The sequence below is a fragment of the Numenius arquata genome, chromosome 3 (assembly GCF_964106895.1).
Source record: "Numenius arquata chromosome 3, bNumArq3.hap1.1, whole genome shotgun sequence".
Classification (NCBI taxonomy): domain Eukaryota; kingdom Metazoa; phylum Chordata; class Aves; order Charadriiformes; family Scolopacidae; genus Numenius; species Numenius arquata.
The window spans coordinates 60,600,733-60,622,565 of NC_133578.1; the positions used below are offsets into that span (position 1 = coordinate 60,600,733).

At 36.3% G+C, this 21,833-nt stretch overlaps 1 protein-coding gene across 3 annotated transcripts in view; it reads right to left on the bottom strand.

The window, feature by feature from the left end:
- CSMD3 (CUB and Sushi multiple domains 3) overlaps positions 1 to 21,833 on the bottom strand; it is a 654,503-nt gene that overhangs the window by 85,517 nt on the left and 547,153 nt on the right. For all 3 annotated transcript variants that reach the window (XM_074145167.1, XM_074145166.1, XM_074145165.1), the window contains 7 exons: positions 21,162 to 21,266; positions 15,946 to 16,064; positions 13,135 to 13,204; positions 11,484 to 11,600; positions 9,094 to 9,303; positions 4,413 to 4,601; positions 693 to 870 (listed from right to left, as the gene is read on the bottom strand). In XM_074145167.1, coding sequence (XP_074001268.1) covers positions 693 to 870; positions 4,413 to 4,601; positions 9,094 to 9,303; positions 11,484 to 11,600; positions 13,135 to 13,204; positions 15,946 to 16,064; positions 21,162 to 21,266 — 988 coding nt within the window. The remainder of the gene's footprint in view (positions 1 to 692; positions 871 to 4,412; positions 4,602 to 9,093; positions 9,304 to 11,483; positions 11,601 to 13,134; positions 13,205 to 15,945; positions 16,065 to 21,161; positions 21,267 to 21,833) is intronic.

Below are 21,833 nucleotides of genomic sequence, written 5' to 3' on the forward strand. Positions count from 1 at the left end.
ACCCAGGACCTACAGAAATTATCACAGAAGTGTGTAGAAAACTGTTCAGTATTTAGGAAAGTAGGAATGAAATCCTGAGATATATGAATTTATATGAATCCAAATTAGATTTCTATGCAACAGAAACATAAAATGAATAATTAATACTCCAAAGTGCTTCTCATTATTTTGCATTACTCAGACTACAACACTACTCTCTCAACCTGCAGATTGTCAGTCATAGGATTATTGTTTTAGGCAAGCTTCCAAAAGGTCTTATCCACTGTTGAAATGTTGTTATGTACTCTTAATAGTTTAAAAGAAGTCAACTTGGAAGTGTTGCTGTAGTTTCTTGTATTAACACACTAAAACATTGTAAAACACACAGCTGCTACTGCTTATTATCACTCCTTTATTACTTCTCTTGGTTGTTGATAGGCTGTCATAACATACTCCTGAATGTTTTCTTCATTGAGAAACTAAGGCACATTATTATTGTTTTTTAATTCTTAAGACAAGGACTATGAAACTTCATGTCCAGTGCTATCTAGAGAGAATGGTACACTGGAAAACACGGATTAGTGCAAATCACTCATTTCCCCTAGACAGATCACCAGTGTCAAGGAAGAAATCACAAATATATTCTTTTTAATTCATACTTTGTTGAATAGCGTCACATGAAGATTAAATAAATGTCAAAAGTGTTTTCTTACCAGACAGTTATGAAATCATATATTGGCTCTGTTTGGAGAACTGTAAAATTGATGTAGATTCCATTTCCAGGTGGTACTCTTACAAGCCAAAAGCAGTCTTGAAAGTTTGGGTACTCATCCGGGTATCCTGGAGAGTATATGGTGCCATTCATTGCAGTTATATTTCCTCCACAGAGGGCTATAAAAAAGATTTGTTTTGAAAGAAATATTAGAAGCTTCTTGCATTCTTCTTAGACCATGTAAAAGCGATACTTTTAAACAGTTTTGTTATACTATATTATGTAAAACCATTGCTGTGTATAGAAAATAAATTTACTGGGCTTTTTGCAAAGGGTCAGAAGCCTATTTTGACATTATTGATCAAATCTAAAAGAAAAAAAGGTAAAGGTAACTCATCATAAATACTATCAGAACTGGAACTAAAGTTATATTTAGACATTGTGTTTAATTTTTCCCTGCACAATTGAAAATCACTTTGTTACAGCTTTGTAATTCTTACAAATGTTACAGCTTTGTAAATGTCAGATACAAATTATCAATGAAACATACTATTTGCTTTCATTTATTGTCACAAAAAGGTAGCCAACCAAAATTATCAGGTGAGAGAAGAGATATGTGCTAAGTTGATGGAAGATGGGGGGTGGGGAGGAAATTAGAGGGGAATTTGAAATTGAAAATTTTGTGTGCAACAATATGAACAGCAATTTTGCATTTCCCAATATAAATTCCAATAGACAAAGGAAGAGTCCTTTCTGTAACTCATGTTGAAGTGCACTAATTTTAGACATCATACAGTGCAAGTACAGCTTTCGGACTTTCGTAACTATGCATTTCAGGAAAACTGTTAGTCCAAACTGCATGATTTTCTCCACAGATGGTTCAGATGCATGTTGAATATGACACCATTCTGTTATTACAGAAGAGAAATTACATTATAGAAGCCTAGTTATGTAAAAGTGAGAAGAGCCTAAAATGGTATAATTTGTTTTCTTTTGCATACATTCCTCCCCCAACTCCACCCCAAAAGGGTCTGGAATGGCAATCCAGATTCCCTAAAATATGCTTAAGAACCTCTAACCAGAGAACAGGTTGCTGGAAATATAGGTTTAACATATAGGAATTATGCATTGTTTGTATTTAGGTAAAGCGTGTGTTATGGTTTATATATATATATACACTTTGGTGCTGAATTGTAGGGTAAAGAGACTTTCATAGTCACACGTCATCCATTCAGACTTAACACCTGGTATACTGCTTTTCCTCAGCTTTTAGCTTCAAAATCTCAAGGGGTTTTGAGCAGTGCAGACAGAATTGATTTTGCAGCAGGGTCTTAGGGGTGTGAAGACATGGGCTGATGACTGTAAGCCAATGAGATTTCTTGGAAAAAAACGAGGGAACGGATTCCGAAAGGATGAAAATGAGGGAGGTGGGTTAAGAAGGATCAAAGAGTGTTAGATGGTGCTGAGCACAGGTTAGAGGGATTTTAGCTGCATGAGGATGCAAGGAGAAGAGAAAAAAACTGTTTAAACAGGAACTACATATAGTGATATTTTATTCAGATTTTCTGCCTTAAGAAGTCTGTGGCATTAAACAAGTCTTAGTATATGCTGCCTTACAATAAAGATATTAAATACAAATTTAAAACATACTGTACATTTCTGGAACTAGGCATACATAAAAAAAAAAGCCCACTTCATTTTAATGCTTTTGAACACAAGACGTTAATCTAAAATCAAAGTACAACTAGAACATACCTAATTATCTTTTTCCTTCAGCAATAAAGAAAATAACAAACCCCCAAACTCAAAAACATCAGTAGCATATCAAAATGTCAGAAACTCTTTACTAAAAATATCACAGTAAATATTTGCACAAAGCCCCATGTAATTTTAGAAATTTCTCTGGGAGCTGAATAATGTTGGCAGTCTGTAATCATGCAGCACAGCACACATTAGATCGCCATTATCAATTAGGTTGATTTTTTAATCTGCATCTTTTCATATCACATTAAGTAGAAACAAAGAACTTCCAGCCACTGTTCAGAACTTCATCAAAAGTGATACTCACAACAACAACATACTTTGGGTATCTTAGAATTTACTAATTAAATTCTGCGTTCCAGTAAGGTAATTCAAAGAAACAGAATCACTTCATTCAGTAAATTATTTGTGTGGATTCTGAGGCATAGAAAATACAGCTAGGACTAAGTGATAGGGAAAAGCTAAGCTGTTAAGCAGTTAAGACATGAACCGTTAGTATTCCCTCAGGATAAAGAAAATAGGGGCTGAAACTTAGTTGTGATGAATTAACTTCTTCCCCTTTCAAAAGACAGACAGTGGAGGTATCACCTCTCTTTTATATGATAAAGCTTCTCGTTCTGAATTCAGTATCAGATAGGTCTTAATTTAGCTACCACATCCCCCAGAAATGCCTGTGGCTCACTGACTCCAGAAAGAATTTTGAGTAATGAAGCTTCTAATTTAAGTACGTAAATTTACATAGATGATTCAAAATTCAGAACAATGCAAAAATCCAGAAAAGAAGGAAGCTTATTATTTTTATTATGTTTATTTTTTCTCCAGGTATTCGTCTTCAACTTGCTTGATACTGAGGATTCCATTCGTAATGCTGAGCTTTTAACATTCAATATAGAGGGAAGTTAGGCCTTTAACTCAGGTCCTGAGTACCCCTCCTGAAACTGTGGAGGGTCTCTATGGCATACGAAAGTGGGCACTCAACACCTTGTACAGAACTCATCTTTGTGGAAACCTATTACAGTCAATAACTTAATTGCTAAATGTGTTTGGATCTTGTGGTCCCAGGAGTGTAGAATTTTGGGATGACAGTTTTAGAGATGAATTATCTTCACTGTGTCTATGTTTTTCCAGAAACCTAATATTGCTGTCTGAGTGTTGCCACAATTGTGACAAACCTGGAAGTTCTAGAAGAAAGTAATTATTTCATATGGAAGAATATTCAGTCCTCAGTTCCAAAAATAGATTTTGTGGTGCACAGATATTTCTCAAAAGATATTTCTGTGTTACCAAAACATCCATCCTTGTCTGTTTCAGAGTCTGATTCAGCATAGCTAGGGATAAGATAAACACCTCTGCAGAATCATCATATACATTCTTTCTGTCTCTTTAAAATTTTAGCTATGTGCCAGCCACAGTTTCTTGAATCTGCTTACCTGCTGGAAGCATATCAGTGTAAAAAAAATGTAAAAGGTTAAAAAACATAGTCTAAAAAAATTCCCATTCACAAAAAATATACGTAGAAAGGACTTCACACAGCATTGACTGGAGGATGCCACTTTATGGCATCTCTGACATTTCTTTCTAACTGATTAGGCAGAGCATAAGTGGCCAGTGTTGGGAAATTCAATTTTTCAATCCTTTTTTCTTGATTCAGTGCAGAGCTTTTACTTTGTAGCACCACTTAGATTAAAAAGCAGCACAGGTCTCCACACTCCAGACCTTAATCCTAACCTTCCAAAAATAAACTTATTATGTCAGGTAAGTTTTCAGAGATTTCATATTTCCATGAAACATTTCAGCTTCTCTGCAAAAATTTTCACGTGCAAAATTGAATACTTCCTCTGCAAAGGCCACAATATAAAAATACAGGTCTCTATAAACTGAAAAGCTGAAATGATCTCAGTTAACAGTCCTTAGGAAGACTTACAAATAATGAAGGCTTCACTGGTCACCCAGAACATACCTTCACATCTGGGGAGAGGATGATTCCAGTTACGGCTGATGCCATGAAGACAAGTCAGAGCTGAATTTCCAATTAATGTGTAGCCAGGAAAACACTCAAATGAAACAGTTTGTCCCACTGTAAAGTCATTCCCAATAACAAAACCATTGCGAAATGGTCGAGGGTCAGGACAGCTTTGTAGCTGATATGCTGAAAAAAATAAATAATAATAAGAGCTGGGGGCGAGCGGGGGGGAAGGGAATAAAATACAAATTCTTATTACTTCAAAAATAAAATATTTTCATTAGAATAATATTAAAAAATCATGGACATTCCATATGTCTTAAGTTCCGTCATGGTGACAATCAAAATCAAGGGTCCTACACCATAAGCAGCACAGTGAAACATTCCCACAGCAATTCTGGAAATATGCATAAAAATTAATTTCACATTCTAAATCTTATAAGGAAAAAATAATGCTATAACCACAATTTAAATGGTCTTATGTTCTTTACACTTTGATAATGTGTAATGTGTGTGTGTCTGTGTGTGTGTGTGTATAAACAAACGAACAAAAAAATACCCAACATCCTACCCTACAGGTATTCAGAACAGAGTCCATAAAAGCAAAAATGGAACTAGCCTCTTAATACTACCTTTTAATTTTAGTAAGTACAGGAGTACTTGAAAGGAAACTGTAGAGAGGCGGGGGTTGGCCTCTTCTCCCAAGGGAATAATGACAGGACCAGAGGAAATGGTATGAAGCTGCGGCAGGGGAGGTTTAGATTGGATATTAGGAAGAATTACTTTACTGAAAGAGTGGTGAAGCACTGGAACAGCCTGCCCAGGGAGGTGGTGGAGTCACCATCCCTGGAGGTATTTAAGAAACGTGTAGACATGGCTCTTCAGGGCATGCTCTATTGCCCGGGATTGTTGGTTTGTGGTGGGGTGTTGTGTGTGAGATTATGGGTGTGGGGTTTAGTTGGTGGGTGCTTTTTTTTTTTTTTTTTTTTTTTTATGTGGTTGGACTCGATGATCTCAAAGGTCCCTTCCAGCCACTAAGATTCTGTGATTCTGTGAGTACTGCACTAGAGAAGAAGAGAGTGTAAAGGAATTTAGACTATGTTTTCTCCACTTAAATCTTCAAAAAGGTAGGCCATTTACTGGCTCTTTAAGTCTACAAATTGCTTGCTGGTGCACCCTTTAAGTACAACCTAATCACAATGGATCCAAGCTGCTGACAATGAAAATTAAAAAGGCTGTAGAAGAGTATCTAAGCTAGAAGCACAGGGAAAAGCTGACAGGTACAGAAGACTGATGTGATGCCATGACAGGGAGGAGCCTAACAGCCAATGCACCTGTCATAAAAGTGCATTGTTTGAGGAGAATGACAAAGAGAAGAATTTCAGTAAATGGGAAAAGCAAATCAGGTAGCCTACACTGCATGTTGAGGGATGTTAAGAAGAGAACAAGGGCCAAACTAAGAAGCCAATATTTCACACCAATATCAGAGCCTAAAGCACAGGAGGTGGGATCTAGAATGCTTGACCCAACCAAGAGCCCTGAAGTGAAAGGTATGGCACAGAGCAGCAGGATGCAGTGTTGCCAGGCAACCACCTTTCCAAGACTGAGAGGACAGAGACTTCCTGGTGGGAGAGCAGCACTGCTGTTCAGAAATCATACTAAGTGCCGTACAAGAAAAATATTACCAGAAAAAAAAAAAAAAAAAAAAGAGCACTATAGAATACTCATAGGTGGAAATTAAAACTCCAGAAATGTAAGTGTAGTATTGAGCTGCTTCTACAAATGTCTAAACAGGAAAATGATAGTGAACAGGAAATGTTAAGTAAAATTAGATAACGTGCCAAAATATGGCAGGCTGTAGTAATGGAATACCCAAATATCCACCTCACCAGGATGACTTGAGGAAAAAAAAATTTGAATGGGGGAAATAATTCTTCCCTAGAACAAGCAGTTTGATAGCTCACAAGAAAATATGTTATTTCAGATTTGAACCAGCTTGATACTCAAGCCTTAGTTAGAGAAGTATTCATGGGAACACTGCTCCAAAACAGCAGTCGTAACACACTTTGATTGTACTGGGAGGGAGCAAGTCAAATAAACTCAGCACATGGATATTCAATTTTCTGGAAACGAAATAATACAAAAATGAGGTAATACAGACTGGAATCTGCTAATCGACACTACTTTCAAAGACCAGGTAAAACATGTTCTACAATTCAGAATTAAAAAACCATGAAAGTGGTTCAGAAAAATGCCTGTGTGACCGAGTAGGAAAGTTAAAGCAGCTACAATAGGGAAAAGGTTGGCATTTAAATAATGAAAGTCTGCCTTTCCAAAAAGTCCTAACACATAGCAGATTAAATTTAAATAGAAAATAAAGAGAGCAAAAATAATTTGAAAAATGTCTTGCAGAAGATGTTTCAGCTGATCATAAAAAATTATTTGACAACATCAGAAGCAAGAAGTCAGCTAGGGAACTGATGGGACAATCCATGACAAATGAGAAAAAAGAGCTTTTATGGTTTAGGATGTCATAGAGAGAAAAACTCAATAACTTCTTCGTAACAGTCTTTACTGCTGAATACGGTATAGAGATTTCCAAACAAGATACAGTGCTTGTATTACACAAGTCTAGGGCATTAGATCAATTTGAAGTAAATACAAAAATACTACAATAAATAGGTAAGGCAAAGGATCAGGAGCAGATGGCTTTCACCCAAAAGAGCTGCTAAACCAAGATATATATCATATCCTTTCAAGATCTGGTCTAGAGGAGTGGTGATTTCCCAATGTAAATCCCATCTATGTCTAGAGAGTATCCCTGAAATTACAGAACAGTGAGTATGACTTCTATACCTGGTATGACACAGCCTATAATAGTGAATAACATCACCGAGCACATGGATAAACATGGTTCCTTAGGAAAGAGATTCGGGGTGATATGACTGAAGTCCACAAAAATCATGAAGACAGTGGAAAGGCTGAATGCAAAAATGCCGTCAAATCCCACAGTATTAAGAGTCTGACAACAGCTATGGATGCTGGGAGAGTACCAAAGGAACTTGCTAGGCTTCGGTGCTGCTAAGTAGCATTTCTTTTTGCCATTTGGAAATACCGTACTGAGCTAGACGGAGCTTTTTTCTGATCCAGTAGGGATTTTTTATTTTTACATTCTTATGTTTGAGGAAGAGAAGAAATAAACCTGTCTATAATTTTACTTGTTTTTCTCAGAAGAATTAAAAGGCTTTTTAATGTACTATGAATATAAAATATTTCATAGCAAACAAGTAAGATTTGAAAATATGCCTCACACATCTTAGTGATTTTCTCCAAGAAGATTTGAAACATTGACTTCTTTGACAGAACTGAGAACAAATATGCTATGGAGAATCTTCAAAATCAGATCACAGATAGTATATGTCTGAAAGAAACAGTTCTCTCTTACGTGATTAAAAAGAGACAAGAACTTTAAATTTAAAGAGAAGAATTTAAATTCTTTGACAAATAACAGCATCTTCAAAATGATTACTGTTACGATTAATAACAGCAGTAGCATATGCTCTAAGTCTTTTACTGCCCTCTTAGCAGTAGATTTTAAAGTTCCATTACTCTTACAAATTATATTATATTCCAAATAAAAGGTGAATAAAATCTTACCAGACAATTTAAGTCATAAACTGACTTTTTCTTTAAAAGTTAACACTTTTTACAGTGGTTTACTTCCAGGATGTTATGCAGAGATCAATTTGGACTTATTACTATTGAAAGAGTAATTAGAGACTGCTCTAAAGTAAAAACTGCTTAAATTATCCTTTGACATTATTCATATCATGAAAACAGGTATAGTTTAAAATATACATTTGAACTTTTTTTGTGAACAGAGGTGATCTAATCCCTTTTAAATGTATCTGCAATTATATAAATAGAATTATGATCTTGCAGTCTTCACCAGCTCAGCATGACCTATTTGAGTACAACAGAACAAGAACCTTCCAGCAGTATTGCCAAATAGGAAATAAAGTAGATTTGGAGATTTCTGAGTTGGCATTATTCTGTACTAGCCTACGTGGAGCCAGTACTCTAAAACAATATTTAGATCTTCCCCTTCCAGAACCCAAGACACAAAACTGAGAATCACAGAATCATAGAATGGTTAGAGTTGGAAGAGACCTTAAAATCATTGAGTTCTAACCCCCCGGCCATGGGCAGGGACACCTCCCACCAGACCAGGTTGCTCAAAGCCCCATCCAGCCTGCCCTTGAACACTTCTAGGGATGGGGTATCCACAACTTCTCTGGGCAACCTGTTCCACTGTCTCACCGTCCTCACAGTAAAAAATTTCTTTCTAGTATCTAATCCCAATATGGTTATAAAGATCAAACAACAGACATGCAGACGTGCTTACTTTATAAAGCCACGCAATGTAAATTAATATGCCAACCAAATTCAGATATGGGAAATTATCTGTTTGCCTACATTTGAACTGCTTTTTAAAGAGAATATGCAATTATTTTTCCTTTTCATCCCAATTTTCTGCATTCTTTTGTTTGATCTTGATGCATAGCACTGGTTTCAAACTACAAAATCTTTTATTTCATGTTTATCTTTTAGGAATGCCAAAATAAGAAATAACCTTCAACAGCAACCTTGTTCTCACATAAGAATGTCAAAATCTCACCTTGATATACAATATGAAATCCTTGTTTGTTCTGTGAGTAATCACTGTGGAAGTATAAGCTGGTTTCATGAGTTGTGCTGAACAGAGAGGCTGGTAGCTGAGGGCCACTTAGTCTCCCAATAACAGTGCTAGTTTCTGTAGATCCACTCCTAACTTCTAAGTAATCATGTATGGTCTCCGTTGAGAAATTCATAAATTGCAAATGGACACCTGAAAAACATCATCAGTAAATAAAAGCCACCAGTTTCAATACCAGGAAGGAAAATAAAGTATCTACATTTTACACTGATAATATCAGAAAATAATGTAACCAGTAGAAATGCACGTGTTACGCTCCCAGATGCAGTCGATGGAATTCAGTTTGAAGCGTTCTTCCTCCTCATGCATTATTAATTCTGAGAAGCTAGGAAGGTAAGAAATGCTAAGGCTGACAGAGTAATATGATCTAAGGCATTGAACTTACATTATTTATATGCCATTTTTTGGAAAAGTTTGTTGTTTGTGCATTTAGGGAAAATTCCAGTTGTGAACATTGAAAACATCCAGTTTAGTTAAATCTTTCCTGTTTTCAATGGCATAAAATAGCCTCCAGTTCTATTAGAAAAAAAATGCTCTGTGTGCCACATCTGGAATAAAACAGTGACACAATTTTACCCCAGAGATAGCTGCATTTTACTTGTACATAAATTGATCTCTCTCAGCTTATATAAACATCTCTCTATATATAAAGTAATGAGGCACAGTAAAAATTATGCATATAATATGCATTACACAAAATTTGTAAAGGTATGTGGAAGGACAGTGTCTGCTCCTTTAACGTATCTGGTCAAGGACATTTTTCAATGAAGGAAAGGAAGATCAGAAAAGGAGGAAGCCACAAATAACTACACACATGGACACAAACTTGAGGAAGGCAGTGATAAGAACCAAATCTGGTCAATCACACTAATCGATGGGGTCAAGTGAGAGTGTGAGAAAGTTTATTCCAGTGAGGTTATCTGATATGGGACTTTATCAATTGGGAAACCAGCAGAAAAGGAGCAAAACAGAAACCAATACATACAAAGACACAGACATGACAAAGCAAACATTGAACCAATGACAAGAAACAAACCTTGCCAGTCACACTAACTGATGGGCTGTCAAGAAACTACAGGCACAACTTCCAGGAACATCAATGTGGACTTTGCAACTGGTAAGACTGTAAACCAGGGTGATTCCATACTAGGAGGGGTGCAGGAATTCATAGACCTATACAAAACCCTGATGGGATGCACAGAGCAAAGGGGAGCAGGGAGACACAAAAACACGGGTTGACAGAAAAGGGCATGAAAGGGGCTGGTTGTGTATAGAATGGGGCAAGGCAGTACGTTGGTCTGGCTGAGCCCTGCACCTGATCACCAGTCTGTCCTATCATCTCATATCTTCTTAATAAATCTTTTCTTAACTTTCTCTCTGTGTAATCTCACTCTCTATCTCATGTGTGTATGTGCTGCAATGACTAAGTGCCAGCAACTGGTGAGACCCATATCAGTGAGTGGAATTTGCTGCCAGCTGCTGGAGTCAGATCAGGGCTGTCAGTGCCCTGCAGCCTGTGGTGTCAGCTACTGGAGCAAGTGAGAGGCCATAGCTCTCTGCATCTACAGACGGTCTTACAGGGGCTCTGAGCAATGTGATCTAGTTGAAGATGTCCCTGCCCATGGTGGGGGGGGTGGGGAAGGCTGGACTAGATGACCTTTAAAGGTCCTTTCCAACCCAAACTAATCTATGACTCTACAGAGCTTGTGTCCAGAATACTATCTAATGGGGGAACCAGTGAGAGTGGACTGGGTGCCAGCTACTGCAGTCAGAGCAGGAGTGTTGGTGCCCCTGGCCTGAAGTGAGTGCGAAGGTGTTTAACTTCCAGCCCCTGGAAGAAAACTGAAGAAAATGCTCAGCAGCTGAGTAGTTATAGGGGTCTTTAAACATTTTCCTGTTTATACATATTTCTATATAAGTTACTACAAAGCAGAATTTACATTTTATCTGAAGTTAGTACAACTATGGAATAATAGAGTACTTTCATTAAGAAGATGATTGAGTCCCAGTGGTGTTTCTGGCAAAGACAATCAACATGAATTTTTATAGAAATTGAGCTTAATTCTAATTAAACAACTTTGCCGTTATGAGAAAACAGCACTATATGTTAAATGAAAAACCAAGAACATTGTAGCTCTTCTATTCTATATCTTTCTTTTAAGGTTTTGTTAACTTCTTTAAATGAATTATAATTCCTTTTTTTCTTTTTTTTTTTTTTTTTGCCAGGATATTCACAATATTTTAAAATTTATATTCAGTGTTTTGAATCCATAAATAACCCCAACACATTTAATCCATGAAAGAATACATACCAAAACCAATAGGCAGCTTTATCGTCCATGTGCAATCCAAACTGCTAGGATAGTTGCCAGGAAAACCAGGGCTGAGGATCACCCCACTGAAGTCTGACATGGCACCACCACATTGTGCTGCAAAAAAAAAAAACAAAGACATTTTTCAGAGGAGGAGAATGAGCTAAAAATTAATCCAGAACATTGAAAATCCTTCAAACATTAATAATGCAATAATAACAACTAGGTTTATATTTCAACAAATACACAAACATTCCTTTACTACTAAATACCTGTAACAAAGTAGTTTACAAGTAGGTGCTTTAAACATACATTAACTGTTCTGAATTAACTAGGTTTTAATTTGGGGGACACATGCACCTGAAAAGAGAACAGATGTTTACTCTGCATTCTGCATGAACCACCCTTGTGAACAGGCAAGCGGCACACATTAGCTTACAATAGCAACATTGACATAATTCCACATTAGTTTGTAAAGGAGCATCTGAGTAATATAAGTTAATAATGTATTTTTAACAGTTTCTCTACTCAAAGCGTTTCAAGAGGCCTTTTAAAAACTGCATTTGTATCCTGCTGTTCTAAAAACTAGATAAAATAAACAGGCTTAGAAAATGTAGATACATATATATTTCCAGAAATTGGACTAAATCCATATTTGAACTTAATTTTAATTTTTTTTTTTTCAGGCATGATGCCAGTGAATAGACTAACTTACACTTCAGTATTAGATCTGAAATATTAGTTATGGTAAATACAGGGGTTTTTAACAGTTTTGTCCAGTTTTGTCCAACTCCTGAAAAAATTCTTACAAATATCTGCATCTTGTTGAATATTTATAAATTCTAAGCTGAGGGAGCTCAGTACCTCATAGGAGGTTTTTAACACCTCACAGGATTAAGAACAGGATTATGAGAGGCAGCTCAAGAGGATACATAATCCATGTCGAAGAAAAGCAAAGTACAAAATCTTTAATGAGATCTGCAGTATCCTACTTTCCATATATTGAAGATCACAAATACAGATGACACTTACTTTTAGGGAACCCAAGCCAAAAGGCCTTTCTATTCAGTGAAAGAGAGTGCAAATAGAGTTTTATATCCCTCGCATTTATTCATAATATAAGAAAAATACATTTAAATGCATTTCAGATGTTTCATTTGGGTTTCTGGCAGGATTCCGGTGCTTCTTCCAATATTAATATGGTTATGTATATAGTTTAATTTCAAAAATAATGTATCTTCTTAAACTGGGCAGACACACCTTACGTTGAACTTACTAGAGATGAAAATGTAACACTATTTCTGTTTTAGTATTTTCTATAATATTCATCATTCTGCTGTGGAAATGATTCATAAATAAATGAACTATGTTTGAAAGGGTCTCTGGAGGCCTCATCACTGATAGTCAGTTTATGATCGATTCTGACTAGAATGTATTTCATTCTTTCTTCTTCTGATTGGACATTTCAGAAAAACGGCGAAAGTAAATGTGAAGTATACTTTGAAAATCTTCAGCTTAATTTGACCATTTTCACTTTTAATTAAGTTCTTCTGGCTTTCCCTATTGTTTCCCCTAGAAATATTTCTTATTTTTGAGTTATCTGGCTTCCTCATTATGGCATATCAAGAAAGTTTATGTATGCTGATCATACCTAAACATATTGGAATCGGATAATTCCATCTTCTTACTGGTCCAGGCATACAGGTGATATGTGAATGTCCCTAAAATGACACCATATTTGCTTATTCATATAGCAAAGAAACATACAATATATGGCACATCATTAGTACCTCAACAAAAATAATTTATAATTTTAAACATTATCAAAATATATAAAACCAATATGGTATAACATTTATATTGTACACTGTGAATTGTATCATACCTTCAATACAGCAAAGAAGACTGTAATCTTAATTATGTGACTGTTAGACCACTAAAGAACTTAATATTCTATGCCCTTAATATTATTTCTCACAGTATAAGTGTCCAGCTGAATTCTATAATAGCAGCTTTAGTATAGAATGAGGGTCTAGAAACTAAAGGTCTAATTGAAGCAATGTTTACATAGTACTGATTTGCATCATTTGTGGAACATGACAAAAAGATATGAACTATATACATCATACAGTACTGACTTTACATCTTAAATTCATAATACCTATTTTAAATGCAGTCCTTACCCTCATCCCCAAAACAGTTGGCTTAAGTTGCCAAAAGCTGAGATATTTAAGGAATCTCTTTACAACATGTGTCACTTTTCAGCAGATGTGTTATGATTTCACGGCAATCTGTTACAGAAAAGTTCCAAGACCCACCAGTGACCCTCTGTGTTGTTCATCACCTTCGTGTAATTGCAATTGTCTTCCAGAGACAGCAAATGAAAATGAAAAATCTTAAGAGAAAACCTTACTTGGGATACCTTGCAAAACCATATAGTGCACATTTTAAGATGACCTAGTAGAAAAAAAATCAGTGGCTTTCAGCCTGTTTGTTCAACCTTTGAATGAAGAGAAAAGTTAGTTTTTCATGTTAAATTTCCTTGTCAATTCGGAGTCTGTAGCATTTGAGGGAACCAAGCATTCAGGGTAACTGTGAATAGTTTATTCATCAATCTGCAACGTATTCTTTTTGTCTCCTAGAAGAAAAATAAACAAACTTTCTCCATAGTGCAAGTAGGCACATCTGCTCATGGCTAGAAGGACAAAAAAAAAAAAAAAAAAAGTGGCAAAGTCAAACTGTATAAGCTAGGAAAACCAATATGGAGGGAAAAGGTTTTACAGATGTGTTTGCAAGTCTATGTTCCAATGTTCTTTATATTTTCTTTATTTCAGTCATTTACTGTGTCTTGGTCTTGTGTGCTCACACATTTGAATTTAAGTATGAAATTAAAACAAAGAAGAAAAAAATAATTGACAGGTTTTTCCAAAAATTTACCAGCTAAAATCAGGCAACGTAAGAATTAAACTTCAATAGTCATTGTCACAGCTGAAATCACAGAACATTTCAGTTATTCTTGAAATTGTAGAAGGCTGCAGACATGACTAGAAACTCTGTCTTGAAGGGTAAACTGGGATATGATACAAATCCCAAATTCAGATGGCATCTGAGATCCAGAAGCAGACAAGTTTATTTAGTTTCTATCACAAAACATAAACCGCAGCTTTTAAAAAATATTTTCAGTCCAAAAGAAGTAATTAAATTTCTATTTTTGATACTGTACATATGACCCCAGTATTTAGTTATTCAGAAAATTACGTAAAATAAATGTTTGAAATTACCAGTGTTTTTAAAACTTCAGTTAGTTAGTCTGACACTCATCGACATGTGTAACAGCCCGGATTGATGTTAATGAAGAAAGAAAGGCAGGTAAATTATCCTTTTGCTATTTTACTCCAAAGGCATCAATAACTCCATTAGTGGCTAATCATGTGCTGTCGTATACAAAAGATTTTCTCCCTTTAAGACTGTTCTTTTCACTGTGCATAGGTAATATGATTGTTTTCTCATAGAATCATAGAATGGCTAGAGTTGGAAAGGACCTTAAAGATCATCTAGTTCCAACCCCCCTGCCATGGGCAGGGACACCTCTCACTAGAGCAGGTTGCTTAAAGCCCCGTCCAGCCTGGCCTTTTCTCTCTTTTTACACTCTCAAAGAGCCAGATAAAGCGGAGAGTGTACAGTCTGCAGAGCCATGAAGAAACTTTGTTGAAATCAGTAACCTGTCAGATGGAACCTCAGTCCTTTTGGGGAGCATCTCAAGTGGAAACAACATGGTTTGGGATTTGGTTCTACAGTGTAACTGTACATATTTTTGAAAGTATTTTCAGGAACTTTCCTGGAGGCAGACAGATTCCTACCGGTTATATAGGCTAAGTAACTCAAAGAGGCAAATTAGTCACAGATTACAATTACTGCATTGCCCCTAATTATAACTTTTGCAAATGCAAGACCACAGCAAATTCCCTTGGCAAAAAATACACCCATATTTGAAAACCTTTTTTGATAAAAAAATCCCAAGAAATTTCTGAAAGAAAGTAACTGACACTATCTGGTTTACTGAGAAAAACAATTATTTCCCTTCCCTTTGTATGTTCTTATTCCCCCTCTTCACTTACTCTCTTTTTCCTTCTGTACACAGAAAACTATTAATAATTGCTTATCAGGTGATTTAACTTAATTTGCCAACATTGCATAGCTCAACTATGAATACCAAAGATGTTATAAATAACGGAAAACAACCTATAATCACTAGTGCAGAGAAAGCACAGAGCCATACATTTCTGATGGAATATTTGGATAGTTCCAATTTCACATTTTACAGAAAAGCCTACTAGTCCTGCAAGCTTATCACACATCCACAACTCCTAAAGAATTCAGTGTCCATTTCATATTGACAGACTCAAGCATAGCCATGTTAAAGAACTAAAAGGCACAACTTGAAACTGAAAACTTGGCTCACCTGAAGAGAATAACCCTGATCACACTGGAAAGACACCACATCTCCAACCATATATCTGTCTCCAATTTTGATCCCGTTGCTTGGCGTCTGTGGTTCAGGACAAGAGTCCAAACCTATAGCTGTGAAAAATTGAGAAGTTTAAACATTCTAAGAAACATAAAATCTGTTTTCAGATTTACATAGAACTTCTGTGTACGCTGTACACAGGCACACTGTACTGATATGTTTTAGGAAGCTCTTGGGTACCAGCAGTTCATCTGTGGACAAGCAAGTGGCACATTATTTTGGAACAACTGTTATATAAGGAGAATAACCTTCTTTCCTGAGTAAAGGAAAAGGAAGAAAGACCCCTCACCTCACTGGTGAGGGGTCTAGAGAACAAGTCATATGAGGAGAGGCTGAGGGAACTGGCCATGTTTAGTTTGGAGAAGAGGAGGCTGAGGGGGAACCTCATTGCCCTCTACAACTCCCTGAAAGGAGGTTGTAGAGAGGTGGGTGTTGGCCTCTTCTCCCAAGGGAATAATGACAGGACCAGAGGAAATGGTATGAAGCTGGGGCAGGGGAGGGTTAGTTTAGATATTAGGAAGAATTACTTTACTGAGAGAGTGGTCAGGCACTGGAACAGCCTGCCCAGGGAGGTGGTGGAGTCACCATCCCTGGAGGTATTTAAGAAACGTGTAGACATGGCACTTCAGGGCATGCTCTAGTGCCCGAGGTTGTTGGTTTGTGTCTGTTTGTTCGTGTCTGGTGGTTTTTTGTGGTTTTTGGTTTGGTTTGGTTTTTTTGTTGTTTGGACTCGATGATCTCAAAGGTCCCTTCCAACCATGAAGATTCTGTGATTCTGTGAAAATAAACAGGGAGGCAACAAACACTTCCTAACAATCTGCAGTCTCAACCCAAAGTCTCCCCTAAATTCCCACTATCTCTTGCCTGAGATTCATTCCATTTCCACCTCCAGTCTCATCCTAATTACAGCCTACCTAATTCAAACTGGGTGTACCCCCACTTTCCTTTCCCAGAATCTGCTCCAGGGGATGCTGGTCAATATCACACCAAGTGCAAAACACACGAAAACCAGTGCAAAGCATAAATGCTCACCTGCATTCAATCCTTCACAGGTCTGACTCTACTCTTCCATTCACGTACAGACACACACACAGAGATTAAATATTTACATCAAATTTCACTTAATCTGCTATTTTTAGTGATGTACCTAAGTATCTCTTCTATTGGAATAGAATCGAGTTTGCCAAGAGACTGTATACTTTTTTCATGGTCTTCAAAAAGAGAAAGAAATAAATTCTTCATTGCGTCCAGGAAATCCAGGAAAATGCAAATATGCGTAACATTAAGTATAAGCTGCTCAGTTACTCTTTTTGCCTACTGTAAGAACTACACCCTAAGTAGTTGTGAAGCCAGGACTGTTAAGCAACTAAACATCAGTACCTCGGGTAATAGGGAAATGTTGTGGGATTCAACAACAGCACTACTTCAATATATTATCAACACTTTCATGTTTAAAAACTTTATAATATAACTGTTCACTTCCTGTAAGGATCTCGTTAAGCAAAATTTACTCTTTGATGACTTTTATAATGATGTATTTTTATACTATATGAAAGCTGAAAGCTAACAAATACTAAAGAATTTATAAAGCATACACATTACTTTTTCTCTATAAGACGTTTTGTGCATCATTAATAGTTTTCACTACCATAATTTTACAATAACATTGCATTGTAAAAATTAAAATAAAATAATAATAATAATAATAATAATGTCTGGCATTTAGAAAGTAGATATTAAACTCATAATCTAGTTTGTAATTCCGGTTCTTGAAAATGTATTGGGCACATGAAATTTTATATAAAACTGTATTAAAAAAAAAAATCTGTTTGAACTAAAATAATTGGCATGCACAGCCTGTTCATACAAGTAAAACTCAGGATCATGACAATATAAACTTTCTGCTATAAAACATAATTCAATCCTAAATTGGAAAAAAATGCTTAATGCCTTTGCAGTCCTGATTTTCTCTGCTGAGAACAGTAATGAGAGGTAAAAAGATTTTTTTTACTACAGATATTTGTTAGTGGGAATTGGAAATAACTGATACAGGCCCACAAACTGAACAGTTGTACTCATTACTTTTGGCCGCTGTTAACTTCATAAGGTATTTTTTTTAGATTTTATACTTATTAAGGAACTCACACAATTTAGCAACAAGGTGTCCTTCAAAATATTCAATACTGGCTTGCATCATTTTGTGTGGAAAAGAATGCTGCTACTTTGAAAAGTTAGTATTTATTTCAGGGGTCTCCTCTGCAGTTTCACGGAACAGGAAGTAATGTTCCTTTCTCTGCAACAATAATGCTTTTTTATGTATTGATCACACACTTACTGATCCCATAATGATCCCATATTTGCCATGTACAAAATGAGGTATTTTGCAACCTATTTTTACATAACAGATGATTTTTATCTTTCAAATTCTTATTTTCTCTTCTCAAACTACCAACAAAAAGAACATCAAAGAATACATTTTGAAAATGCCTGATGGACCTATATCTACTTTTTATATTTTAGAGATCCAGATAGTGATCCAACTCATGTATGAATTACAAATGCGAAAGAACAGCATCACTTGGCTTACACAGGTCAGTGCTTATAATCTATTTTGAACAGTTAAGGAAAGAGTTAGTAGTTTTCATTTTCCAAGTACTGAACCTTTAGCTGAAATACAAAACCTTATTATGTGAATATTCAGGCCATGCAAAGTGAAATGAGTTCATTTAAAAGCCTTTCTCAGAGAAGGTATCTTAACAGCTCAAACTAGATCACAGATATTCATCGTATTGTTCTCTCACTTCAATTAATAAAATAATGCTTGGAAAAAAATAATGTTTGAATGTCTACAATGTCTTTCAACAAACTGAAACATAAAAGGGTTTTCCACCTTCCCAGCTGAGGGCTAATTCAGAGAACTTGTGTCTTTAGAGTATCATGATAGTTATTCAGGTGAAATCATAAATGTATTCATAAACTGCACAGCAATAATTTATGTTTATTTTAAAACATACCTTTATAAAATATATCACAGAAAATCTTAATTCAGAAGTCATCATAGTTTACTCTCCAACCATATTTCTTTACTTATTACAAAATTTTTGTCCTTAAAGTTTACATTTGTTTCCAATAAAGATTAAAGGTTCAGACATTGTTTTGCAATCTCCTCACTCCATCCCAAAGTCTATATGATGTTTTAATCACATATCTCTATCACCTGCACATGAAGAATTAATGAATTATTGATCTTGTAAAATAATGTATTTCACTGAGCTACTGGTTAATTGGGTATCTACTGAGAGACATCAATATTCTTTCCTGAATCACAAATTTTCAGCACATACTTTGGGTTTATACACACACAGAAAACCTATTACATATGTACAGATTCACACATAAACCCTTGTATAAATCCATAGTCACATATATAGCTATTGTTTTTGGCAGGGACCAATACTTTAAATTATATACTGTGAATTCTTTCTTTATTTAGGAGTGAAAGTTGTATGCTGGCACTAGACTACACATTTCAGTTATTTGGACACGTAGTAATACACAGATGCATTTTCCCTCTCACTGGATTCAGTCTTATTTTACTTTGTTTTCATAACTTCCTGCAGTTTTTTCCCCTCTGAAGTTGTAAGCAGCTGAGAGAGTATCTGCATTTCAAGGAAATGGCAGGATAATTCTAACCTCTAATTAATGTTGAGTTATAGACAAGCGATCAGGCAGCAATTTTGCAAGGCCATGTTCTCCGACTGGCTAATCAGACAACCAGAGCATGGGATTTGCATACTGTAAAACTGACAAGAAATAACTGTGACACAATTATGCAGATCAGACACCAGAACTGAGCTGAGCAGAGGGATCTGCACAGCTGGGAAGAAAAAAATAAAAATAAATACCCTGCAACAACATATTAGTGATTGCCAGAATTCCTGTCAGTCAGCTTAGGCAATCTCATTCAGACAGAAAGTATGTTTATAATTATAGCCTTTTCCGCTGGTGAGGTACTCAGCAATAATAAAAACGTTTGAAATAATTCTGCTGTGTTCTCAGCAGCCTGCGAGCATTTGTCAGTTAGTTAAGAAGCACAGCTGCTATTTTCAGTTTATTCATTCTCTCATTTTCGCCAAAAGTGATTAATTTTCATATCCTACACGTTCATATAAAACACATACTATATATTATCTTATCGGGCAAAATTTGCTGATTTTGGCAGTGGGTGGTGGGGTGTGGGGCTGCAGGGGTGGTCTCTGTGGGAAGAGACCAGGGGCTGTGCTGGACACAGCCGGTTCCAGCCAGCTCCAACCGACCCACTGCGGACACAGCTGCAGCCACCAGAGGAGTTTGTGGTGCCTCTGAACCACTCAGGTGTGTCTCTGTTAAAACATATTTAAGAAAAGGCAGTAAGCACCAAGAACAGGAACAAGGCCAGAGCAAGAGGAGACTTCACTGAAGGAGGACAGAGAGAAGAACATGAGCCAAATAAGCTGCCTGAGCAGAAGCTGGAGTGCCCACCTGAGCAGGCACAGAGAGGTGTGACCCTAAAGGGCCCACAGGCACCACAGGACACTGACCCGATCTGCTGGGCTGCCCTTTGTCTCACCAAAGGGACAGAGTGTAGTGTGCAGCGAGGACACCGGAGGACAAAAAAGTGTGGGGGAGGGGAGGTGTCCAGAGGGAAGCAGGGGGGTGTTCCTAAGGGTTGGTGTGTTAATATTTTTCTTCAATACCAGAACCAGTAATTAATTGTCAATTGGCAAGAAGTTACATTGAAAGCACCCAAATCAGTATGCTGTTTTTGCCTGCAATAATTATATAAATATGTTATATCTTGGTATTAGGATTGTCACATGAGCACATCTGCACTTACTCCTGGCTACTGTATGCTCAGAAAAGTTTTTCAGAGACCAAAACCAAATTAAAGGTGAAAGCAAATAAACCTAAACTTCCTAGTCCTTAGAAAGGCCTGATTTCAGGCCTGATCTTGCTCCCTTGGAATTAAATGAGGATTTCACCAGTGACTTTGAAGTAATGGTATGTAGCTCATTATGTGCAATAAGACTGAATATTCCTCTTTCGTATATTGTTTTAGATACACCTGGAACCAGCAAGTACTCTTAATTAATTGACTATTTCTGCATTACCTGTATACTCAAGATGAAATCCAGCAGCTGAAACACTGATATCAGACTGAAAATTTAGGTACAGATTATTTGATGTGCTGTTGAGAAGTGGAGGTATGGTTGTTCCTGAAAAGAGAAATCAAAATATTCTTGAAATGCACAGAAACTGAACTAAATACTTACATAGATTTGTGTGTTTTTAAAAAAAGAAAAAGAGAAAGGGGGGGAGAAAGGATGGGAGGGAGAAAGAGAGGTCGCATAACCAATTCCACTATATTTTGTCATCATGGATGTTATCAGATATCTGTCCCTATAAAAGTTTTATTACATTTTCAGTGCACCACAATATCGGAGACATGAACTGTAGGCACTCAGGGAAGCAGGGTCTAATATAAATTTATATTACACACTTTTATCTACAAAAGGAGAAATATTCACTAAGGTTTTCATAAAAGCAAGAGCAAACTCTGCAACTGGAATAATTTTTAAAGTAACAGTCAACTATATCAAGCAGCTCTGAACATATTTTGTAGGGCTATTCTTAGAAATTTGATCGATTTTTTATTTGTGTTTCAGCGCAAGACAACAATCTTATTGTCTGTGTTCTCATTCCATACACATGAATGAAGTAAAATAAAGGAAAACAAAACAAAACAAGAAAAAGTAAGGCAAACAGAATTGTCTTATTTATCT